The 20,791-nt window shown below is 42.2% G+C and overlaps 2 protein-coding genes across 9 annotated transcripts in view; one reads left to right on the plus strand and one right to left on the minus strand.

Annotated features, from left to right (window-relative positions):
* dlg3 (discs, large homolog 3 (Drosophila)) overlaps positions 1-9,668 on the plus strand; it is a 75,713-nt gene extending 66,045 nt beyond the window's left edge. For 6 of the 8 annotated variants that reach the window (XM_044039762.1, XM_044039761.1, XM_044039763.1 and 3 more), the window contains 10 exons: positions 984-1,160; positions 1,262-1,337; positions 1,897-1,996; positions 3,846-3,887; positions 4,076-4,126; positions 4,211-4,312; positions 4,404-4,576; positions 5,559-5,668; positions 5,799-5,890; positions 6,362-9,668. In XM_044039762.1, coding sequence (XP_043895697.1) covers positions 984-1,160; positions 1,262-1,337; positions 1,897-1,996; positions 3,846-3,887; positions 4,076-4,126; positions 4,211-4,312; positions 4,404-4,576; positions 5,559-5,668; positions 5,799-5,890; positions 6,362-6,468 — 1,030 coding nt within the window. In that variant the 3' untranslated portion in view covers positions 6,469-9,668. Of the gene's footprint in view, positions 1-983; positions 1,161-1,261; positions 1,338-1,896; positions 1,997-2,615; positions 2,662-3,845; positions 3,888-4,075; positions 4,127-4,210; positions 4,313-4,403; positions 4,577-5,558; positions 5,669-5,798; positions 5,891-6,361 lie in introns of all 8 variants that reach the window. The other 2 variants (XM_044039764.1, XM_044039765.1) reach the window with 1 other exon arrangement.
* Positions 9,669-9,714: 46 nt separating this feature from the next.
* tex11 (testis expressed 11) lies at positions 9,715-18,684 on the minus strand. Its single transcript, XM_044039770.1, has 25 exons — positions 18,604-18,684; positions 18,411-18,530; positions 18,097-18,177; positions 17,912-17,997; positions 17,580-17,637; positions 17,100-17,195; positions 16,932-17,013; positions 16,026-16,104; positions 15,783-15,934; positions 15,619-15,704; positions 15,361-15,498; positions 15,163-15,265; positions 14,956-15,080; positions 14,551-14,636; positions 13,292-13,345; positions 13,167-13,207; positions 13,005-13,082; positions 12,840-12,910; positions 12,098-12,211; positions 11,809-11,881; positions 11,297-11,446; positions 11,086-11,194; positions 10,839-10,959; positions 10,076-10,246; positions 9,715-9,962 (listed from the first exon to the last, which is right to left on the minus strand). The coding sequence occupies exons 1-25, from the start codon at positions 18,682-18,684 to the stop codon at positions 9,891-9,893; spliced, it is 2,427 nt and encodes an 808-aa protein (XP_043895705.1). The 3' UTR covers positions 9,715-9,890.
* Between the last annotated feature and the right edge of the window lie 2,107 nt (positions 18,685-20,791).

Consider the following 20,791-nt stretch of genomic DNA (forward strand, 5'->3'; position numbering starts at 1 on the left):
TGAGATATATATATGTAATACAGGTGGTATCTTATTGGACAAGTGCTGCAGTCAGGAGTGTTTACCAGTGTGGCTCTCCTATAGAGTGGCCCCTTTGAGGTATGTAGAGCCTGCCCTACTCCTGTGTGGGTGACTAAGCCTATAGTTATGTTGGAAAAGCTAGTTTGCCGGCTAATGCAGGATCCACCATGTACTCCCAGCCCAGCCTCAGGAATGTGGAGGCGTTGAATCGCTAAGGTGCACTTTAAAAAAAAACAAACAAACTGCCATATCTGCTCACAGTCTCTGAAACACACATGTGTCAAAGTGAATTACATAGTTTGTTTTCCCTTTTTCATAGATATTTGATCATTTGATCATCACACCTTCAGCACTAACAAAAAATGTCCACCAGCTGTTTGATTATTTCCACGTAAAGTAACATGCAGTAGTATTTAAATAATAGAGGGGAGAAAAGTAGAGTTTTTTCCCCCCACATTTTGTCCACCAGAGTGTGGTATATTGCCTGAAGATATAGGCTTGTAGGTCAAGGAAAAGTAAAGCCAGTATAGCAGGTATTAATATCTTGAGCTGTGGCTGTGGGTTTACCTGTTTGACAAGAGAGTGACGCACTTAGTCAGACACTAAACAGTGTGTGTTTGTAGTGGAAAGTATGTGGCAGTAGCAGGAAGAAATGTCAAGTGGAAACCTCTGAATGACAGTTTTGTCATGTTGTCTTCAATGAGATGGGACATTGTACATATGTACACAATGTTAACTAGGCAGTGCAGTAACTTTTTCATTGTCTTATTCCACATTTATTTGAAAGCACTCGCCACCCTCATGTGAGAAACACAAAATGGACCCATTTGGCTATGCTGGAGATTTACAGCAACCGTTTTGCAGTGTGGGCGCAGTAATTTGATCTACAACCATGTGGAGTTAATAGGCACAAATCAAAGATGAGAGATACAGAGTGTAACCAAACGCCTTTGTTTTTGCAGAGCTTTGTTTGACTATGATCGAACGAGGGACAGCTGCCTGCCCAGCCAAGGCTTGAGCTTCTCTTACGGGGATATCCTCCATGTCATAAATGCCTCTGATGACGAGTGGTGGCAGGCGAGGCTGGTCACGCCACACGGAGAGAGTGAGCAGATTGGGGTTATTCCAAGCAAGAAGAGGTACCGTCGCTCTTAATTTGCAGAAGACAAAACTATGCTCAATTATGTCCAGCCTAACCTTATTCTCCTTTTGCTTTTTTTTTTTTTTAAACCACCCCCAGAGTGGAGAAAAAAGAGCGGGCCAGGTTAAAAACAGTCAAGTTCCATGCCAGGACAGGCATGATTGAGTCTAACAGGGTAAGTGTAACAGGCCAGCTGCTCCCGTGCCCTGGTGCCAGAGAGGCTGACTTCAGAACTGCTGCTGGGCTCCCAGGGAGATAGCCTACTTCCCCCTGAGTGTGGGAAAGGGACCAGCACCTGCTCACTAAAGCGAGCACACACAGCGCTCATATTACTGTATAGATTACACAGGAGCTCATGTAAATGAGAGGCGTCTTTATCCTCCACAGCTTGTGCACTCACACTGTGATGTTAAGAAATGTGCATTTAGATTTCATTTTAAGAAGCTTAAATGAGCTGTAATCTTGCATCTTAATTGAAAATTGTATATGTTTATGCTGGTAAACAGAAGCCTGTTTGCTCCACATCGATATGCCATTCATTTTCACACATTACCTGCTTCTCATTTTCATAATTTGATGTGTATTGTTTGTTTACATTTCCTGTGTTGTTGTTTTGTTTTTTTGAGTTTGTTTTTGCATGGTTGTTGAGTACCTTCATTGAAACCCATTCTGTTTTTGTTTTCACCCTCTCATTGCCCCCCCCACCCCCGTCCCCTTCTCACCCACACAAACAGCCAGTCAAAGTAAAGCGCAAAAAAAGCTTCAACCTCTCACGCAAGTTCCCATTTTACAAGAGCAAGGAGAATATTGTGCAGGAGTTGGTGGAGTCTGAACGTGAGTATCAGCTGTGTGATCGGGGGCTTGGTGGTTGTTTTTCCCCGCCCTTTCCCCTTCATGCTTCAGTTCTGTCGCTCAATTTTCATCTTTCCGCTCACCTCCAGGGACAGTTTGTTGCGATGGCACCACTCTCATCCCTTCCTCACTGTCCCAGAGAGATGCTCCACATGTGGGGCTTCTCTCTGGTGTGTCTGAGCATCTGTCTATGGGCTCCAGAGGAGTGTCTAGGAGTGCGCGTGTGTGTGTGATTGTGCACACAAGTTCTTGGCTGCATTAACACACAGGCCTTCTAACACAGTTATGCTACTCTATGTTTAAGTCATGAGCAATCCTCCAGTCAGTCACTAACCCACAACTAACTGGACTGAAGCTTCAACATTTAACAGGTCAAAATCCTGTTTTAATGGCATTGGGCCTGTGTAATTGAAAGGCTGTGGCTTACTATGTGTAAAGTGAGGCTCCGGCTTAATGAGTAGAGCACAGCAGCATGTGTCAGTGGGCCTGGCCAGCACCGAGCAGCACTCCTCTCCCTCTCTGCCCCAACTCTCACTAACCTCTTCTTCTTCCTGTCTGCTCTCTTCTCTTGGTTTCTGCTCTCACCTGTCGGGACACCTAGGACTTCCCAGGGTTAAGCGATGACTTTTATGGATCAAAGAGTTTGAGTAAGTGTGTGGTTGTACTGTGTCAAGCAGCTTTCCCCTAAGCTCAGAGAAAGAAAATAAAAAAATGCTTTGTCACTGCAGACCCAGATGGGAATGCTAAACCACACACACACACACACAGACCAGTGTGCATGCTCACACATGGCACATGCCAACTCGGTTTCACAGTACATATGAAATATGCATTCCCTCAGGAGGGATGAGCAAGCATTACACTTACAAGACTCACGGGGTCTCTATTATAAATGTTTAGCACAGTTTTGTCAGATAAGGTCATAAGGAGCTAGAACACATTTGTCACCAGAGCAGAGGGATACTGTGCCTGGGCACAGACCCCCCCGAGTCAGCCCGTCCCTCCTGTGAGCAGTGTAATGCCTGTATATTGTCTTTTCTTTTTCTTCTCCATGATATCCTCTCGCACCACTGGCACAGCTCTAGCAGCAGTAGTAAACATTAGCCAGGGAATTGTGGGTCATTTGGGATGCCGTCACAGGAAACACTTGATTTCCTATTGCTTTCAACTAAAACCACTTCCCTGATTTTTGTGAGAGCATGGCTGTCACACCAGACCAGACTTCTGCTTTCTTTATTCCCTTTTTAATGACCTTGAGTAGATGTTCAGCGACAAATGGCTTCTTTCTTCCTTTTTTTTAACCCTGAAGCTGTTGAGGCAGGTGGAAATAGTTTTCACCCTTAAGAAGAGAATTAAGGCTTTTGCACACCAAATGCATGTTTTATTCCCCAAGGGATTTATTTGCAGTTCTACCTCCGAATGGTGCACATCTGACAATCAGAATGCAAGCCGTGGATGACGTGATGTTAAAAGTTTGCACAACTGAGAATGTTTACAAATAATCAGGACCTTCTTCAAATCTTCAAACTTAAATTTTGTCCTGAATCAGTGAAATTCCCCCTCTCTTCTATAGTTTTTTTTAATACAGTGAAATGACTGAGCACCAGCTCGTCCTTACTAGACTAAACGCTGATGTTCCGCTTAGAGAAGACGTGTCCAAATTCACCTCTTTATTGTTTGCAATTTTGTGCCGCTTTTATTATTATTATTATTATTATTATTATTAGTGTTATTATAATGCCTGTGTTGATGTGCAAAGGCCTTTACTTTGAATTAAACTGTGGCTCGTTATCAGATTATGTGCAACTCTCGCTCTCTTGTGCTTTCACAGAATGCCTGACATCCAACACAAGTGACAGTGAAAGCAGTTCAAGTGAGTCACCTTCAGTTCTCTTGGTCTTCCTGGTTTGCTTTACACTGCCCACATGCAGTAGATGAGTAATATAGACGATGGCATATCTACTTGTGACATGACGTCTGTAACTTACTGTGTCTCATGCTCTTATCATCCATGATCATTGTATAGAGATGTAACATGAGCTGATGGTGTTGTAATTACAGAGGGGCAGGAGGACACGATTCTCTCCTACGAGCCAGTCATTCGACAGGAAAGTAAGTAACTAAATCCAGCATGGTAAACTGTGGATTTTTGATTTGGACGTCATTTTTCACCTGCTGTCTTTGTGTCTGACGCAGTCCACTACACAAGGCCTGTGATCATTTTGGGCCCAATGAAGGACAGAATAAACGACGACCTCATCTCAGAGTTTCCTCACAAGTTTGGCTCCTGTGTACCACGTAAGTTAAACGAACGCAACACCTCAACACAAGCACTAAAACACTGCAGCGGGTGAAACAAACAAAACACGCGCTCCTTTGACCTCTGCAGATACGACTCGTCCGAGGCGAGAGAACGAGATGGACGGCCAGGACTACCACTTTGTGGCCTCGAGAGAGCAAATGGAGAAAGACATTCAGGATAATAAATTCATCGAGGCGGGCCAGTTCAACGAGAACCTCTACGGGACGAGCGTCTTGTCCGTCAGAACGGTGGCTGAGAGGGTACGCACTGAGACTCTTGTTTCTCTGTAGGGTAGTGATTCCAGTTCAGACCCTACAGTGGTAGAGTGAGTCGTCTTTCAGCTCGAAGGTTGTTGTCCTTGGGCATTTAACCCCCACGTTGCTCCTGGGCGTTGTCCCGGATGAAAGATGAGTGATAAAAATGGGCTGCACATGGATGGGTTGTATGATGTGGGTGTGGTCATAAAGACAAGAAAAGCCCTATATAAATACATATAAACAGTTACCCCTCCATTTAGCACAGTCCTGATTCTAGAGGTGAAGGGCTCGGTTTCACACTGGATGTGCGAGTGTGCGCTGATTGCTAACATTGCCTGAGAGATGGCTCTTTTTTTTAATGGACGGGTTGCCTATTTTAACACCAAGTCACACTTGTGTGGCAGCAAAAATGAAGTGGAAGTGAAAATGATCATTCTTTGCAATTTTCAGTATCGATGTTAGTTGCTTTTCACAAACGCAGCAAGTCTTCTTGGTGTTTTCAAAGTAGAAGTTCCCCCGATTTGTGTGAAGTAAGTGCAGCATCATCGGTCACACGGCAGACCGATGTGACCCCTTGTCCGTCTCTGCATGTTGGCCCTGCAGTGGACTGACGACCTGTCCAGAGTGTACCCCACCTTTCATCCTGTGTCTGCTAATGCGGCACCTGTGGACGCGCTGCTTTGATTAAGATTTAAAATGAACGTTTTATGATTTAGAAAACTCTGTATGGAAACGGTAGAAGCTGCTGTAACAACATATGACATAATGAATCGCCATCAAAAACACATGATGATGTGTCCTATTCTTGAAGGGATGTCCCATTTCGCAGGGTTAGATATTAACAACAACCCCATGTAACTCATTTCCAAGGAGCAAAGGGAAAGGGGGGGTACAGATGAGAAATGGGACTGGGCCTTCGTAGGTGTAACAGAAAAAAAACAACTTTCAATTTCATAACAAAGCCTGATCTGCCTGCTGCCCACAGGGGAAACACTGCATCCTGGACGTGTCTGGGAACGCCATAAAACGACTGCAGCAAGCACAACTTTATCCGATCGCCATCTTTATCAAACCAAAATCCATTGAAGCCCTAATGTAAGTCTGTCTGAGCTTTCACACACACACACACACACACACACACGCGCGCACTGTGGTTTTCGCCAGATACCAGTGAAAGTAAGTGCTTCTGTGTTCTTCATTAAAATAAACTGCTTGTGTTTTTCAGGGAGATGAATAAGAGGCAGACGTATGAGCAGGCCAATAAAGTCTTTGACAAGGCAGTGAAGCTGGAGCAGGACTTTGGAGAGTTTTTCACAGGTTTGTGTCACTGCCATCACATTTATCACATTTGTAGTTTTAATTGAAGAATATGTCATTTTCTTATAGTGGTCGTTCAGTCTGTTGAAGCTCAACTTATATTAGAGTTTTATCATTCTATAGTTTCAATTATACAGTTTAATTAAACCGGAAACCTCACTAGTTTGGATCACCAGTGGTCCAAAACGTTAAAATGATGAGAATAAACCCATCATTATCAAACATTTCAAGCAACAAAAGTTAAATAAACATGCATGTTAACCCCCTCAAAAATGACTGCAATGGCACTTAGTAATAATAATAATAATAATAATAATAATAATAATCTGAAGGAAAGCAATAGGTTTCGGCTCTTGGCATTTGTGCTCGGGCACGACCCAAATATTTGGTATTTTTCATGATAAATCAACTGAGACAATTCTATAAATTGGTGCAACGTTTGAACCCATTTCCCTGTGTCTGTGTCTCCAGCTATTGTACAGGGTGACTCACTAGAGGAGATCTACAACAAAATCAAGCTAATCATCGAGGAGCAGTCCGGTCCCTACATCTGGATCCCGTCCTCAGAGAAGCTCTGAGCTCCCTGCCGTCCCTGCTCTGTGTCGCTGCAGAGTTTTTTCCCCTCCTGCCTCCCAGAGACCCCACCCAAGCCCAAATAGGCCCCCCTCTCTCCCCCCCCACCCCTCACCTCCTTTTTGCAGATATGTTTCATATCAAGTTTTAGTGTCATCATTATGTTACTCTCTAAAATGAAAAAGAAGTCTTATCACCATTACTGTGACTGTGCACACCCCCTGCATGAGTTTCTCAACAAACCCATTCAAGACTGGAAATGCCATTCCAAAGGAAATTGTCAAGTGTCAAAAAAAAAACAACAAAAAGGGGAAAAGGAATAAAATCCTTTTTGTGAACTGAGACTGAACTGAAGATCAGAATGTTTCACAGCAAATCAGGAGAGACGAGGAGTTGGGATTTCAAAATAGAAGTTGCAGGGGAACAGAGACAAATCATACCAAGTTGGAACACTTTGTAAATGTTCATCAAAATCACATTTAAAAAAAAAGGAAAAAACAGGCGCAAGACGAGAAGTTGAAGACCAGTTGCGTTTTTTTTCTCTTCCTAAACAGACTGGATATAATTGAGCCCTGCTGATGGTACTGTTCAAGAAGTCATCTCTCGTTTATTATGACTGAGGAAATTAGCTGAGGAGCCTAAAAAACTGGTGATCTATTTATCACAAACCAGCTTGCTGTTTGGTCGTCTGCCAGTTGTCTGTGCTGCAGCTGATAAAGACATCTCGGGAGGCAGATCATAAGGAAACGTGTCGTGAATCTCTACATTTATATTATGAAATCACAAGATAAAAAGATAAAATCTTACTGAGATTTTACTACATATTAAAAAGAAATACACATTTTACACTTCACTAGAATTGTCAATTTGGAGGGCTGTTAGATTTTTTTTTCTTTTCCTTTATTTGTGGGATTTTTTTTTATTTCTTTCTTTTTTTTGCTTGTGGTTTTTAGCTGCTCTGTGTAAAAGGATGGGGGTAGAGAAGTGTAACTGGGCTCTCTGCAAAACACCAAACTGCCTTACATCAAATACAAATTCTGTTTTGTGACTACCTGTTGTCTGTGAGGGAGGCCGCACACAATTGACCAGGAAAAGAGAGGAACCACTCTCCTCCTCTTTCCTGACCCTTTTCTGTGTCCTCCAACTGCCAGGACGCCTGACTCGAGTGCAATAGATGAAACAAAGTCTCACCTGTGGGCGCCTTTTTTTCTCCCGTGTATTTCAACCTTTTCTTCCTGTGTCAATTAAATAAGAAATTTGGCCATTTGATTACAGTTTGGACAGACAGAGCCTTCCTAGCTCATGTTGAGCAGCAGAACACCCGATTACACTCTCTGCCTTCCAAGAGGATTCTCTTCTGATTGAATGGTCACGTGGTACTGTCCTATCTGCCGCCGTGATGGTGGCCTTAAAACGGGTAGAACAAGACAATAATTGTATTGGATGTCCTAACAATTAAAGAGTCGATATAACCTGTTTTTGGATTGTCCCCATATATAAAGTAACACTAAAGTTGGGTTTGATTAAAACCGTTATGCTTTCATATGAATTCTTACTGCATCTGTTGGTGGCAGGTTGTTGCGCCACTGTGTTGAGCTCTTAAGTGAGTCCAGGGTGAGCTAGACCAGCTCAGGAATCTAAACGTACAGAATCTATTTCTCCTTCGTCTGAGGGGCCATGATTTGGGCAATGACACAGAAAGTTCATACTCAAGGTACTGTCACTTTTTGTTTTCCTTCTTCTTTCCCTCAATTGAACAGTGTAAACGGGTTATTTTATGCATTTCTATCACGGGTCGGAGAGCCAGCTCGAGCCTGCTCAAGGCCCCCCTCCCCCCGACGTGGCAACTATTTAAGATTCACCAGGACTGAAATGCTCCGTCCAACCCCACCATGCAGAGTTTGGGCCCTGTAAATGTGCGTATGTGAGGGCACAGCTGATGAAGGAAAACTGTGCCCCCCCCCGATCTTGTGAGCATTGTTACTTTTCCTCCGAGTGCAGGATTATTCTTTTTTCTTTTTTTTTTTCCCCTTCCTACAGAGAGCCAGACCCAACCAGAAGTGGTTTCCTCCGGGTCGAACTCCCCCCCCACTCCCACCTCCCTCCCCGCTCTCTCTCCCACCCATAGAGCACCTGTACCTGCAGGCATTTTCTGAACAGGTGTGCCCACCTGCCGGGCACCACTGCTAAACCAGCTGTCATTACCTGTGTCAAAAACCAGAGTTCAGGGAATAACCGAAGGGAACAGAGCCATTTATAAACTGCTTGCAGACTGTTTCAAAGGGTGTGGTAGCTGTACAATGTAAATAAGCCCCTCCCCCCCCAGCAGATCCCCTTCACCTGTGCTTCATGCATGTGTGAATCAAACTGGGACAAACATGTTTTATAGACCACAAATGTCAGGTAAGTAAAAGTTTGAGCTACTCTTTTGAGATATCATTTCCATACAAACGTTGTTGATTGTTCTATTATTTCACTTCAAATGCCTACTGGAACACTTAACTAGTCAGTCGGGGGGAGCGCGATGTCCCCCAGATAGGGCCTGTCTACGTGTGATTTCTTGTGGAACGTGTCTGGTTGTATAGATTTAAAAAAAAAGAATATATTGTAAAATAAATAAAAAGAGACGCAGGCAGAATCCGACACAATATCACAGAAACCAGGAGCATCGATCAATACATCATTAGAAGTTTAGAAGCGGTCCTCTCTGGTGTTGCGTTGAAATACGAGCTGACTGTTAACGATGTGTGTGGTATTCATACCTCAGTCAGCCATGTCAAAGCCCAAAGAACTTGATTTCATTTTACTCTTTCCACTGAGGTCGTGGTATTATAACAAGATGGAACCTGAATGCCTCTGTGTGTGTATAATTGACGAGGGTCTTTGTTCTGGTGAGAGAAATGATGACATATATGCTTTTATTTTTATTTTTTTCTGGGGGGGGTTGGGGTTCTTGTTTGTACTTTTGGGTGATGTTTATGTTCTAGCACATCTGTGCAGTAAGTGCTTGCAAACATGAACCCTTTGATTGTACAGTAGTTTCCTTCCTGTCACTGCAGGTGGTACAGCCTATCAGGACACTTGGCCTTGTGGTCTTCCCTGTCCTAGTCATGAGGGAACAGTCCTGCGATTCTTTTGTTTGGGGTTTTACTTTGGGACTTGACAAGAGTTTATTTGTTTGAAAATAAAATATGTGACTCAGTTACGATTTGGATGTGCTTGTTATTCCGCTTTTAAGCGAATAATTGCTATTTTTAAAAAAACGAAAAAAAAATTTATTGACAGGAGAGTGAATCCAACATCAAACCAGAAGTGTGTTATAAACACTAAGTGACTAGAACAGCCTGCATTTACACAACTCAATCAGAAACTCTGTCATGTGATGAACGTTTTACCACAAACAACAAACAGAGTGGAACTGACTCAATTATTCCTCTGTGATGAAGTTTGTCTTGGCTTTATCCAACCTGTCCAGGACCTCACTGTACAGACCAGACATCTGTGGGTGCACAAGACAATCTTGACTTAAAAAAAGATCTTCAGGAGCAACGATGGTCAAGCCATTGGTCCTTCCTGTCCCCCTAACTCCCTCCCTCCCCACCAGGCCTGTACCTGTGTCTCATAGCTCTCCTTCATGGATCCCAGGTGGCAGACGAAGCTCATGGCCAGGCCACACCACTTCTCAGCCTCGGGATACTGAGCCAGGCTGTACAGCAGTATTCCCGTGTTCCAAGCCCGAGTCAGCAGCCACAGGGTCTCCGACTCTGGGAAGTCGTCCGACTTCTACAGAGAAAGAGCAGGAAGAGGTTCAGAAATCATGTCAAATAGAAGCCACCTGGGTGACTCAGCCGAGCCAAGTGTGTGGAAGGAGAAAAATCAGCGTTTTCAGTGGGTAAACCCCCCACATTGCTTTCACTCACATTGCTAACTTTCCTGTTCGACTCCATGTTAACCTACACTAACTCTTAATGTGAGTGGTTTTTTTCCACACTTTAATCTGGGGCTTTTACTTTGTTCCAAAGAAATTCCACAGTCTTAATGACTCTGTGTGAAAGGGGAAATATGCATTGCCTCAAAAAAACACTGTAATGGCTCAATAATTTGATGCCTCTTTCAGAACGGCAGCTCACCGGCAGTGTGATGATTTGTACAGGACATTAACATTCAAATTGGCAGGAAGAGGGTGGTGAATGGAAGCATCTGCTAATTGAAGTGCAGCTGAAAGCCCATTGATAAAAAAGAGACTTCTAGAACAGCAGGCAGGCATGGAGTGGAAGAGAGGTGGTTAATTATATAGCAGGCAGCCGCTCTGCTGGATGGAACAGGAGGTGGCAGCCAGGGGATCGTGGTGTGTGTGTGATTGGTACTGACTCACCGTGGCTGCGATGATGGACAGGGCCTCCTCGTAGTAGCCCCACACCTCGTCGAGCACGTGGGCCTCCACCTCTGACACGCCGCTCGGGAGGGATAGCTTGATCAGGCTGTGAACACACTTGCTAAAGCGGTGAGACAAAAAAAGTCACACAATCAGAGACCCCTTTCGTCCCTGATTCCTGCTTTGTGGGAATGCATTGTTAATGAAATGTCAAGGGTGTCTTCGTGGAGAAGAGTGATGGGCATGCCTGCAGCGGTCCAGGTCAGCTTGTGGTTGTTTCTTGTGCAGCGAGAGCGCGACTCTCAAGGCCTTCTTACACAGCACAGGAAAGTGCGCTGGAGGCTCCATGGATAAGGCTGCATGTGGAGGAGAAAAACCTGCATAATGCAAATCTGTCCTAAAAACACGTCTGTTTCTTTAAGCGTGTCAGCAAAGTGTTTTGTTTTCTTTTCTTTTACCAGCAATGATCTCCAGCACCTTGGTTTCAACATTTTCGAGCTCCAGGACAGACTCGAGCACTGTCTCGACCTTTGGGTCGTTCAGTTTAGCACGAGCTTCAAACTCATACAGCAGCAACAGTGTGTCTGTCGGGTCCATGGGAAAGCTTCCTGTGAGTAAGTAAGTATTGACAGTACATCTTTAAAGGTACAGTCGGCAATCCCATTGTGTTCTGTTCTGCTACACCTACTCTACATACAGGTCTATGCTGGTGCCGCAGCACTGGCACAATCTACCTGTGTTTCAAAGAAACCTAACAAATGAAAGCGTTACAATATCAGCAGAGAGTTTCAGACATAGACCGACTGCTCTGGTCACAATATGTCCCATGAAAACGCAAAATATTTGAATAACCTTGAATCAACCGTCAACTATTTTTCCCAGTGATCCTGCCTACTGAAGCTATAACTTAATTTTTATTAATGTTCCCACCATTTAACAGTTGCACACAGTGAAGCGACGGGAAAGTTACCTGACGCTTTCAGTGTTTTCCAAACCTCCCAACAGATCTGAATGTACTCCAGGGCCTGAGTGAGTTCCTCAGTCTGTGAACCAAACAAGAGACACAACTAACAAACATCCAGGATCCATCACTGCCATCTAGTGTTGGGCTTCCTCCTCCAAAGGAAATGGACCACCTACGCCAGTGCCAGTGCTATGGTTAGTCACCTCTCCTCTCCACTCGTCTTGGTAAATTTCCATTCATGTGAAGAGGGCGGGTGTTAAATGTAGGACATGGGCAGAGGGAGTGGGTGGCACACCTGCTCTGAGTGAGGAGACTTCCTGCAGAGCTCCAATGAGGCGGCGGCGGCCATTAGCAGACACGTCTTCTGGCCGATGAGCAGCGTTCGATCTTGAGGGCACAACTGGGAGAACTAGTGGACGGACAAGACGTCAAAAAGTATTGATCGATTCTCCCGCTCTCTGTGATACGTGTAGGTTTCTACCACACGTCATGTCAAGCAGTGGCTCATATCATCATTTTGGTGATTCACCTTAAAGGTCCAGTGTGTAATATTTAGGATATTGGCAGAAGTTGAATATATTACCAATAAATGTCTTACTTTTCAATCCAGAAGCCACCATCTTGCGCTGACATGTTTCTACAGCAGCCAGGTCAGAAAAACCAGCCAGAGTGTGTTTATTTGGGAAAAAGTAGGGGTGATGGGGTAATGTCATTAATTCCAACACACTGGACCTTTAATTGTTACAAACTCCATCACAGTTTCTATTTATTTAACCAACAATAGAAGCGTCCAATTCCACATAACAAACTATCTCACTCAGGCAATCTGTGACGGACAAATGGAAATTAAAAAATGTGCAGTGACAGGAGCTCTAGTAAAGGTGAGGTCACAAAGGGAAGGAGCAGTGTGGATAAACTGACAATGTTTACCTTTCTAAAGGAATGTTAAATTGCCTGCTCAGGCGATATTGATCCAAAACCCACATGTACTGTAGATATTGATGAATTCACCCGACAAAACCAATGAGGGTACTTGCCTGGTAAGAGAGCACAAAGAAATCCCTCATCCTGTCAGGACAGGCCTCACACTGCAGAGCAGAGTTCCAGGCTGTAATAAATACACACACACACACACAAACAAAATGAGGGTCCAGCAAATCATATCACATTGACGTCTTCGAAGAAGGAGAACGTCTCAGTACCGATCTTCCTGAACCAGTTAGCTTCGTCTGTGCGTTGCTCGACACTCAGCGGAGACTGATGTGAAAGGTTTCGCAGAGCTGCAGTGAAGATTGTAAACGAAACAGTTGTAGGCTCAGCAGACAATGAAGCGTTTAACCCATACTGTGTATGTATGTACTCACCCAGTTTTAAATAGGGCAGCAGGGTATCCAGACCCACATTCCTACACAGAGTCAAGGCAGTGAATGTAAATCAATTTCTACAATGATTACAATGATGAACTGCAGTTTATCATCACCCCACTCACCGGGTCTCATCACTCGACTTCTCTAACGTGGAGAGCACGAGCCGAACCAAACACCTATGAAAAGATGAATGGAGAAACTGGAGTTGACCTCCTTTTTTCTTTTTTTTTCACCTACTAACTTTATTATACAGAGACACACTTTTCAGTGGAGCAGGGGGAATATAGGTCAGTGGATCACAGAGGTGTCTGGAAATCCAGCACACTCACCACAGTCTCTTAGCACATGAGCCATCATGTGTGAAACCCTACCGTCGTGTTTTGTTTACACATGTGAAAACATTTGAGTCTCCAACCTGTCAGTGACATAACCAGGGCCCAGCAGCACGCCTGCAGTCATGTTGGGCCTCCCAGAGTTTAGGATAGCTTTAGGGTAAAGCCGTTTTACAACTGTGGTTCTCAAATTTGCTCTCTCATCATCCTCCTCTTCCTCACATATACTTCACACACTGGTATAGAGAAATGTATTATTATTTTTTTATTTTTCCTCCCATCCAATCACATACCCTGGTATAAAACAGTAGACAGAGTTTTGGTGTCACACATATAAAGGACTAGGAGCCACTATTTAAAACGATCTACACCACATGAATGTCTGAAGTGCATGCCACTATTCTACACAACAAATATCTTTATTGTCATCGTAATTATGTACAACAAACAATAATAAATCTAGGCAAAAAGTGAGCCACAGGGTGTAAAGGGTTGCATTACGTCTGAATTATTTGTTTGCTGTGTTTTAGGCACAACTTCAGCCAATCAGTGCACCTGAGTGCACAGGAAACTGGAGAAGTGAGAGACTCTCTGTTGAGGAGATGGATCGAGCGAGGTGAAGGTGCGTGAACTGAAGGTTATTTCCACCATAAACTGTATCCCACTGCCACTTAGTTCAATCGATAAATAGCAATAAAACAAACAGAAAAACAAAAAATCATTTCAACTTAAAATTGTCATGGCTGATAAAGCCACCTGTGTAAAACAAAAACAAACAAACACTGATTTATATCCACACATGTCCATGACCTTCATTATATTATGTATTCATGTAAAAATAGATTTGTGACACATGTTATCTGTGGGTTATCTTGGGTAAATTGGACACTCTAAATTGACCGTAGGTGTGAGAGCGTGAGTGGGTGGTTGTCTCTATGTGTCCCTTTCATGGACTGGCGATCTGTCCAGGGTGTCCCCCGCCTATGTCAACCCCTCATGTGGAGGATAAAGCTGTGGAAGATGAAGATGTTATTTGTGCTGTCACAGACCTGAGAGCAGTCAGAACCTGAGCTCCGTCTTTGGAATGTTCACACAGACTCTCCAGTGCCTTCATGGCAGTTTCCTGCTGTTCATTCTGTCTCACGGGAACAAAGGCAGCATATTAATGTCATATTCATCACAATCATACAGATTATATTAAAAATAGAGACCTAGAGACATTTTCTATTTATACAGATAAATATCACCCTCACAAATTGCTAACAATCAAAGATTACATCCCGATATGTTTGCGGAGAGTAGTTTTTATGTATAATAATCGGCCTCCCACCCACAAACGCTGCTAATTCTGTAGAGCATCTGTCAAAGCTACACACTGACATCCTACAGTATACCATCACGACAATACATGAATACACAGATGATTCTGGAATGATAAAGACTCTGGGTGCTACCTCCAAAGCCATCTGAGCAGCCAGACTGAGCAGATTGGACGCAGCATTTTCAGTAACCAGCAGTTTGTCCTCATGGGCCACGGGACACCTGGACAGTCGTCCTATTGCGTGCACTGCCTCTGTCGCTGGTACACAATAACAGCAATTTATGATGAGCTGTAACTACCACGCATCACAAAGGAATTATGCATATTGCAGATACTGTACCTTTCTCCACATTGTTCTCCAACACGGCGATCTTGTAAACACTGAATTGAGTGAAAATGTTGTCAGGATCACACCTCTCTGCTTCTTTAACCGCCTCTTTGGCCTGAGCAAACACACGTTTTCATAAACATGTAATAAACACAACACGTCGCGTCACTTTCCCCTGACTTCTTGCTGTTGTGGCTACATTTGCATCACCTTCTCCATTTGCTTGAGCTGTAGAAAACAAGACGCTCTGTTTCTCTGCAGTTTGGCCAAGTTGGGCTCCATCTCGCCCGCCTTGAAGAAACTTAAGGAGTAGTTATACCACTGCAGAGCCTCCAAGTAGTTCTTGGCCTGGACAGAAACATAAAAACAAGGTTATACTTCATTATATCTGGATTCTACCTAACTTCTGATACTTTATTAACAGTTAGCAGCTTTAGTACAAGAGTCAGGAACAAGATTTTGCTGTACCTCAAAATGCTTTGCTGCTTTATCCCACAGTATGACATGCAGACTTGTGAGGGCCTTCGGTGTAAGCTGTTTTCCAGTATAGTGGCCTGTTTAGTTGTAAAAGACTCTTAACTTCATCACATCATTTTCATTCATTTCATATGAATGAAGAAAAACTTAAGTACCTGAGATAATATCCTCTATCTTCTGTTTACCCAGCAGCTCCTTGCCTCTCTGCAGCAGTAGTTCAATGTTCAGAACAAGAGCACTGCCCAGGTCAGGGGACGTCTCGAAGCTCTGACACACGTGTTTCAAATACTCAAATGCCAGCACTTCTCTGTAGAAACCAAAGCAGACGTCACTCAAGTTTGAAAGGAAAAAGGTGCCAAGTAGGTGCACGCGAGCAAAGGCAATGGAGAGGTTTTTACCTGTCTTCAGACATTAGTAGTTTCACTGTGCTCAGACACACCTCAAGAGGAACCTCAGACTCCAGCATCTGTCCAAGTCCTGAAGACACATTTACTGTCTATCAAGAGACTTTTCTTTAAAATGTGCTTATGTTATGAAGTGACTGACACAATGACACCTAGAAGATAGAAGCACAGTCACCTGAGCTAACTTGTAAAAGCTAAGGGAGTGGTTACGACACAGTATAGACTTAAAGTATTTCAGGAGCAAATAAACTCACAGATCCACATTTATCAGCCGGTGTGAAAAACAAACCCTCACAATAATTTGATGGTGGTAAACGTCATGATTTATAATGATCTAAAAAATATGTATTTTTAATAAAAATATCAAAAATAACCAATTCTCTCTTACCAAAATAAGGTAAAGTGATTTTGGTGTCTTTTTGTGCCATTTTAGTGGTTAAAGCAGGTTTATTTCTAAGTTGTTTTTTATTGCAATAATATTATTTCTTGTCACGTCTATAACCAACAGCAGGCTACACTTTGACAAAATACTTCTTATGTGCCCTCTGATCAAAGCTCCACCCTGTTTTTTGTAACAATACAACTTTTGTTACATTTTCTCATAATGTAATGTATGTATTTTATAACAATATAAGAATGATTAATCAATTTTCTGAAAGCGTATGTTTATAAACAAAATACAAGTAGAATACAAATAGAAGGCTCCACCCCTCCTCTGTTTACAAATTCAAAAAGATTAATCACACTTATTTTGGCCAGGATAATCATGACCTGATATTTTCATATTCCAAAAAGCACCATAGAGTCATATTAGCAAGCTTTCACCCTTAAATTTACTTCTCTAAGATACGATAATTATGCTCTGAATTAATAATCCAACAAGGTCTGGTAATAACTGACCTCCTCTGACGTGATCGTCTGAGGCTTGGCATCTCAGGAGGATTTTGATCTTTAAGTACAGCCCGGAGGCGCTCGGTAATTCCTGTCAAATTTCACAGAAAAATCAGCATCTGTGGTTTCATCATGAGCAATGTGTTAACAATGTGAAAATGATTTGTTAACTCTCACCTTGTTGGCTAAGTTGACAGCATTAAGAGCCTTCTCCTGAAACCTCTGACAGTCCCACTCAAAATAAACGGTAGCGAGGAGTCTCAACACTTTAGCCTTTTTGTGAAGGAAAAAGAAAAAAAAACAGCTCCAGTATTTTAAAGGTACAATTTAGCAATATTTATTGGAGTTACAGGTTGCAGATGAATATCTCTGTCTGCATCTTTCCCTCCTAAGCTTTCACTTCTCTTTTAAAACTCACATTTTTATTTTGTCCATTTAAAACATGGTGGTCCAAAATGCTGCCTCCAAATTCTCCTTGATCATTAATCCAAGAATGAGCCTTTTTATGTTTACAACAGGAGCCAGGTCAGCTCTACGGACGCTGCCTTTTTGGACCAATGGACAAAAAAAACAGTTGAGTTTTGATGCTTTCTAAAGGCTACACAGGTTCTCCAATACACAACTATTTTGACCTATTGTTTGACATTGTCATCTTACCTGGAAATCAGGTCCAGGTGCATATTTCACATTCATTTTCCCAATATCGTAGCTTTGGCTGAAAAACAGAAATGAATCCAAAATTTTTTGTGACTTCTGAATTATTTGGGGAAAAGATGTTTTTTTCTGACCAATACTGCAAATGTGATTAAATATTTTCCACGGTTCAGCCATAAAAACCAGTGCGATCAAGCTGAATTATCACAGTTTTAGGTACGATACACTTATGGCATGACAACGTAAAGATATTAATTGTTTTCAACACGTATTACATTTTTATAAAAACCCAAAAACAATTGTTTAGTCTGCACAAGTTTGAACATCATATTTACCTCAACCACAACACACAGTCCTCAAACTTCCTCATACTGTATGTGTCTATTCCAAAGTTGTAGCACAGCAGTGAGAGGTACGCAGTCTGAAGAGACAAAATATATTCACAATTAACATGTTTTTTTCAATTAAGATGTGTATGAAAGGTACAAGACGACAGTATATAAAGCGGTGGTGTTTGTACGTCTTTCGGCAGCCTCAGCAGCATGTCTTTACAGCGTTGCATATGCACCACAGCATCGTGGTTATTCCCTTGACTTATGGCCTGCAAAAATGAAGAGACTTCAACTTCTTGTTCAGTGTCAGCAAACAACGGAATATTTCCCTATTAGCACAGACTAGGATTTTTTCCCCCTCTCATTGTTTCTCAGCTCACATTTGAGCTGTCTCACACTTCACACTGCAAGTCTGTCAGAATAGCACTTCGTCAGATGCCAAATATCACAAGAACAAATATTCACATCGGAGGTGTTGAACATCACATGCGCCACAGCTCACCGATTCCGCCTGGAATGAGAGGATTCGAAGCAGATCCTTCTCCACATCCACTTTGGTGGAAGTGATGTCAGCTGCTCCATCACCTCTGGACGTCAGTATGTTGTAGAGGGTCTCCAGGCTCTAGGGACAATACAAATAATCTGTGAAGACACCATACTTTCACAGATTTAATTTTAGTTTTTTTTTCATTCACCTTGACCGCAAGCCTTAAGAAGTGATCTGCCATCTGGGAATTTTTGCAGTCCAGCCAGGTTCTTCCTGTTTTGCTGGCCATCTGTAAAGATTAGACACAGATAAACAGACCCTGTCCTCCTGAAGAACTGAGCACTCCCAGTGGTCAGCTATGGTGCTGCTTACCAGGATCTGCTTGCGGAGGATGCCCTCTGTTGGATTGTCAGGCTCACAGCAGGACAGCAGAATACATGCAACATGGCGCACTGTGAAGACAGTGAGAACATTTGAGTGAGCCGTGATAGACGACTGGTACTACCCCCGACATAATGTCGAGATTTCAGATTAGTGTTTATGAGAAACATTAAATAGAGGCATACCTTTGGCCTTCTGATTTTTATTGAGCGTGGAGCCCACATTCTTAGTGACTGCCCAGTTCCACAGCTGGATGGCACACTCCTCAAACTGTGTGAAATTCAACAATACTGCCATCTCAAAGGTCCAGTGTGTAAAATTCAGGTGAAAATATTTGCATTTGGCAGAAATTGAAGATAAAATAATTATACGTAATGTCTTAGCATACAATCCTTTGATTGTATGAATAGTTGTTTGTCAGGAGCTGGGTCTGCTCACCATTTTAGACCACCGTGTTTTTACAATAGCCCACAATGGACAAACAAAACTTCTTTTGTGTTTTGATGCCAACTAAACGCTAAACAGTTTCCACAACACACTTGTTAGAGAAGGTTAAGGTGAACCTTTATAGCTATAGCCATAAAAAAGTATGGGGGAAAAGATTTTACAGTGTCTGTAGCCCTGACAATACTGTTATTAAGCCATGTGGGGTGGAGTTTTGACACAAAGGGGGTGGGCTGTATTGGTTGCAGTTTAGTCTGCTACTGTAAAACAAAATTAGCCACACATCACACAATATCACACGATATTCTAAATATTTTTGTAAACAAAGACAGCAAATATAAGTTTAAATGGTTGATTATGTTTAAAAAAATATAAAAGGTGCAAGAAGTTTGTATTTGCAAGAACGTTGACAGTTTAAAAGAGTGTTTAATAGAGTTAGAAATAATCCACAAGCTTAATATTATTTAAATTATTGTTTGTATCTTTGTTGCATTTATTCTCTCCTCTGTTGATCTATTTTTTGTTGTTGGATGACCGAAATAAACATTATCAAATGAGATAGCTTCATTTAATAATTAGATAACTTGATTAATAAAGGTAACTTAAAAATAACTATTTAATTTAATAATTAGCTGTCAAAACATTTTAACAAATAAAAGTGTTTCAGAAACAAATTGCTGACATATTTTAGCTTTAATGGCCACATAAAGGTGAAATAATGCTACATTATATTTAAAGTGATATATATTCGATACAATAGCCATAAATAACTAGATTGATATATTTTTGACAGCGTTTTTACCTGTGGATCTGATACTTTGGGAGAATCCTCTAGACGATAGACTTCAGAGAAAAGTTTCTCTATCACCTCGTCATAGTCTGCCAGCTGTTTCTGCAGCAGGTTCTCTATGAGACCTACACGTGAACAAAGGCAAGTCAAACTGGCAGGACATGAACAGAGCAACAGCAAATTAGTGTTGGGTGATGTTTGACACTCAATGGTAAAGCACAGGGGGGTTTAAAAAACAGTAGTAGACAAAACAAGAATTGCAACGTACAGAGCAACAAAATGTTTTTGAATATGTCCTTAAATTCTATTGTCAAGCTGTTTCAGAAAAAAATTGCTATGACATCATTTTGGGTGAAAACACCTTAACAAGACTCTATGGTTAGATGAAGCAACCCCTCAGATCCCTTTTGTGAAGGGACCAAATATCATTTTCCCTTTGACATGACAACAACTAGAGGCACATCCAATAAAGATCTCTTATGGCTGATGTTGATGGTTAGAATTAAGTGCAGTTGACGGCTGATGACTGCAGAAATCAACAATAAACATGTCTCTTATTAACAAAATCGTCCTGCAGCAAGTGTCACTATCCTACACAGTGATAGAACAATGGGAAACACTCTTTCACACTCGATTCATCAATTATTAATCGATTTCTAAATGAAAGATCGACTATTTTATAAACGATTTCTGAAAGTTTTCTGATTTTTCAGCTTCTTTAAATGTGAATACTTAGTGGTTTCTTTGCTCCATTTAAAAATCAACAATGTTGGTTTGTGGA

This window comes from Solea senegalensis, linkage group LG12 (assembly GCF_019176455.1).
Source record: "Solea senegalensis isolate Sse05_10M linkage group LG12, IFAPA_SoseM_1, whole genome shotgun sequence".
Lineage (NCBI taxonomy): Eukaryota > Metazoa > Chordata > Actinopteri > Pleuronectiformes > Soleidae > Solea > Solea senegalensis.